Consider the following 4,813-nt stretch of genomic DNA (forward strand, 5'->3'; position numbering starts at 1 on the left):
ACACACACACACACACACACTCACACACTCACACACACACACACACACACTCACACACACACACACAAAAGTCCACCAGAATTCTGGGTTTATATCTTGCACTTTGAACTTATTTCTCTGAATTGAGAGTTTATATCATGCAGTCAGAAATGTGAGAAAAGTAAAAAATGCAAGATGTGAACTTGAGAAAAAAAAGTCACAAGAGATTGTATCTTGCAATTATGAGGCTTTTTTATTTTTAATTAAATTAAATCTACTTTCATAGCAAAGACTCTCTCTTTCTGTGAGCATACCGTAGGCTGTATTTGACTAAAGGACAGAAAACTCTTGGTTCGGGGGCTGCCTTATAAAGTTTATGTCTCTGAGTTGTTGCAGGTTAGGAGCAGATGTTGCAGCAGATGCTGTTAAAGCTGTCTATCGCTCTCTCTCTCTCGGCCATCACACAGGCGTTACAGTCACTAACAAGTGTGACTTCACAAATAAATAAGAACGTTGTTGTTTTCCTCACTCAAAAGTGTGAACCCTGAATATGACACTCATGAGAAAAGCAGAGGAGCAAAGCTGATGTGTTCATACAGTTATTACCTTTGCTCATATTCACAGAGAAAAACACCTGAAATCATCAAAAAAATTTAATAATTTTAAATAAAGCGCTCAGCAGGAGGGTAAAAAAGGTAATTGTGATAAACAAAAAAACGTGCAAAACAATGCAAACAAATTACAGAGAAAATTACTTTAATGTTTGCATTTTCAATCAGTTACCATTTATTCATACACTGTATTAAGAGACTGCAGCGCTGTGAAGACTAAAACTCTAAAAAAGACAAGCAAAAACTAATTAAAAATCAAAATATAAAACTATCAAAAAATAAATTCAGTTACACTTTATATAACATATACATACTAATATTAGGAATAATAGTCCTAATATAAGAAATATTTGTTACACTTTATTTGAAGGTGTCCTTGTTACAATGTAATTATACATTTAAGTACTGAGTAATATTAATTAACTACATGAACTTACTATATGGTTAGGTTTAGGATTAGGGTTACTTGCATGTAATTATGCATAATTTATTGTTCTTATAATAGTAAGTACATGTAACGTGTAACAAGGACACCTTAAAATAAAGTGTTACCGAAATATTAACAACATTTACTTACTATGTATAGGGTTTGGATTAAAGCTAGTTGCTAGTATGCGTCGTAAACGTTGAGTAAATGGTGATGTGCAACTTCATCATAATTATCATCATCATCTACAGAGAGCTTATAACTGCAGGTGTGTGTCAGACAAACACTAAAAAACATCACGAGCATCAAATGACCACAGAACGCGCGTCAGGATCGAGTCGAGCTGAGAGATGAGAGAGGAAGCAAAGCAAACACATGTTGCACTCGGCTTACGACGCTTAAACATATTTGATAAACTAATTTGAATATCTCCCAGCAACCCCTGGGGGATTATGCAAATCACTGTAACAGGAGGCAGTTTTGACAACATAAGGCTAAGTCTGTGTCTGCCTGTCTCTCACTTTCTCAAACGGAGAAAAAAACCGTGGCGATTCTGGCATTCGAATTGATGCTTCGCATTTCCTCTTTTAATATGCATTTCTATTCTAATCCCTGTCATCATTTACACACACACACACACACACACACACACACACACACACAGAAGTCTCCTGGTAGGATGTGTGTGTGAGATCCTGTCACTCAGTCTGATCGGCAGTGGAGTGTGTTTCGCTCTCTCGCTCTCTCTCTCACACACACACACACTAGTAGCTCAACCCAGACTGACACACACAGTGTGTCTCCATGCATATAAAAGAGTGTGTGTGTGTGTGTTTGTTAATTTAGACCTGAAACCATACTTGACGCAAGTACATGAACACACACACTTCTAACTGCACAAGCTTTATTTCACACGTCGCTGCGTTCTGAAACGTGTCAGACTGCATTCATAACGCGTCTCCTGCACTTTCCTCCATCTTTCAGCTCAATGATGAAGCAGCAGTACTTGCTGAGTAAGTTAAAGTTACTTAAACCAGATGAGTCATTACTCAGGTATTTACATTTATGCATTTGGCAGACGCCTTTATCTAAAGCCAACTTACATTGCATTCAAGGTAAAAAAAAATGTCAGTTCATGCATTCTCTGGGAATCGAACCCATAACTTTGGCGTTTCATGCACTATGCTCTACTGTTTGAGGAATGCTACAGGAAAGCTAGATCGACATGTATGCATTTGGAAGAAACTTTTATCCAAAGCCACTTACATTGCATTCAAGTTGTACTATTTATCAGTTCATGCTTTCACTGGGAATCGAACCCATGACCTTGCCATTGCTAGCGGAGTTTGCAACTCTTCAAGGAATGCTACAGGAAAGTTATATATCTACATTTACATTTATTCATTTAGCAGACAATTCTGTTCAAAGCCACATACATTGCATTCAAGGTTTAGACATTTTCAGTTCAAGTATTCCCTGGGAATTGAACCCATGCTATATTGTTGGAGGAATGCTACAGGAAAGCTAGATATCTACATTTATGCATTTGGCAGACTCTTTTATCGACTTACATTGCATTCAATTTATACAGTTTGTCAGTTCATGCATTCACTGGGAATCGAACCCATGACCTTGCCATCGCTAGCGCAATTTCCTACAGCTTAAGGAACGCTACAGGAAAGCTGATGATTCTTTCCAAAGCAACTTACATTGCAATCAAAGTTTTAAGTTCATGCATTCCCTGGGAATCGAACCCATGACTTTGGCGTTGCATGCACTACGCTCTACTGTTTAAGGAATGCTACTAGAAAGCTATATATCTACATTTATGCATTTGGCAGGCACTTTTATGAACTTACATTGCATTGCATTTAAGGTAAACATGTTATCAGCTCATGCATTCTCTGGGAATCGAACATAGGACCTTGCCGTTGCAAGCACTGTGTTTTAGAGGAATAAGGATCTATCTATAAACATGTTGACAGTGTAAATAATTTTTAGGTTTAGGATATAGCATTACTGTAACTCAAAAAGTGGATCATGGCCCTTGCAACAACAATATCATGGGTTCGAGTCCCAGAGAATGAATGAACTGATAACTTGTACACCTTGAATGCAATGCAAATCTCTTTGCATAAAAGCGTCTGCCAAATGCATCAGTGTAAATGTTGTTGAGATGTTGCTGCACGATTGTTTATATTGTCAAAAAATTGAAACTATATTATATCACCCAGCTCTGCTAAATGTTAGGGTTAGGCCTGAAGACATTAAGATGATTTAAAAAGTAACAATGTTTTTCTGTGAATCTGCTTCGACAGTGTATTTTGAAAAGCGCTATACAAATAATAAATCTGACTTGACTTGAGTAACACACTCACACTGACGTCTGATGATCGTCTCGTGCTCTTTCAGCTCATCCCTCAGTTCCTCTTCATGTCTGCGGGAGTGAGCGGAGCTTTTCTCTATCTGATCCGACTGGCTCGTGGACCTTAGGTCAGGTGAGATGAGATGAGACCAGACCAGCAGAGAATCACTGAGACGGACAAAAACACCCAGAACATCATCACTTTATAACACAGTGTTCATGTTAATGAGCATTAACTGTACAATACAGCATAACACTAATAAAATACACACACTTAAAGGGATAGTTCACACGAAAATCATTCTGCCATCATTTACTCACCCTCATGCAATTACAAACGTGTTTGGCTTTCTCTATGGGAAGATGTTTCAAAAATAATATGACTATAAAAATATATGACTGTATGTACTCCTCAATACTATGATGAAACCTAAAAACCACAAGACAATCAGTCACATGATATCATAAGTTTGTGTGCTGCTACTTTAACATTGTAACAGTGCAGTGTAACATGTAACGTATGAGCAAGTCAAACACAGACTGTGTTATATATTCACACGTGTTACAGACAACACGTTTTTTCTTCAGATGTTACATGTGAATGTATTTTCTTGGACTGAAATATATGGAGGCCAAGATATAATTTTAAATCATCTTATATATTTATATTTTAAAAATATAATTTCAAAAATCTGCAAAAAAAAAAAAAAGAGGAAAAAAACCCACCACAAATATATTGGTAGAAAATATATTTATATAAATATATTTTGAAACATATGTTAGCAAATATTTTTTGGCCATTTGTTGTATATTTTGATATAATTTAGTATATTTTGAAAAAATACACACATGCACATATACACTTTGAAAGGTGCTATAGAAATAAATATTACTTACCACACACACACACACACACACACATATACATATACATATACATATACATATACATATACATATACATATACATATACATATACATATACATATACATATACATATACATATACATATACATATACATATACATATACATATACATATACATATACATATACATATACATATACATATACATATACATATACATATACATATACATATACATATACATATACATATACATATACAGATACATACACACACACACATATATATATACATATACATATACAGATACATGCACACACACACACATATATATATATATATATATATATACTGTATATATATATACACACACACTAGTCAACATTTGAAGTGGATCAAAACCTTTCATCAAAGCTGTCCTAAAACCTAAAAGCATTCTTAGGAGAACTTTGATTAACTTTTTTGATCCACTTCAAATGCTGACTACTACACACACACACACACACACACACACACACACACACACATATATATATATATATATATATATATATATACCCC

The 4,813-nt window shown here is 35.1% G+C and overlaps 1 protein-coding gene across 1 annotated transcript in view; it reads left to right on the plus strand.

Annotated features, from left to right (window-relative positions):
- Positions 1-4,813, plus strand: part of LOC107703111 (cytochrome c oxidase subunit NDUFA4) — a 16,820-nt gene that overhangs the window by 1,367 nt on the left and 10,640 nt on the right. The window contains 1 exon segment of the mRNA XM_016505632.1: positions 3,430-3,515. Within this exon segment, the coding sequence (XP_016361118.1) occupies positions 3,430-3,515 (86 nt within the window).

The sequence above is a fragment of the Sinocyclocheilus anshuiensis genome, unplaced genomic scaffold (genome assembly GCF_001515605.1).
Source record: "Sinocyclocheilus anshuiensis isolate Anshui unplaced genomic scaffold, SAMN03320099.WGS_v1.1 scaffold682, whole genome shotgun sequence".
Classification (NCBI taxonomy): domain Eukaryota; kingdom Metazoa; phylum Chordata; class Actinopteri; order Cypriniformes; family Cyprinidae; genus Sinocyclocheilus; species Sinocyclocheilus anshuiensis.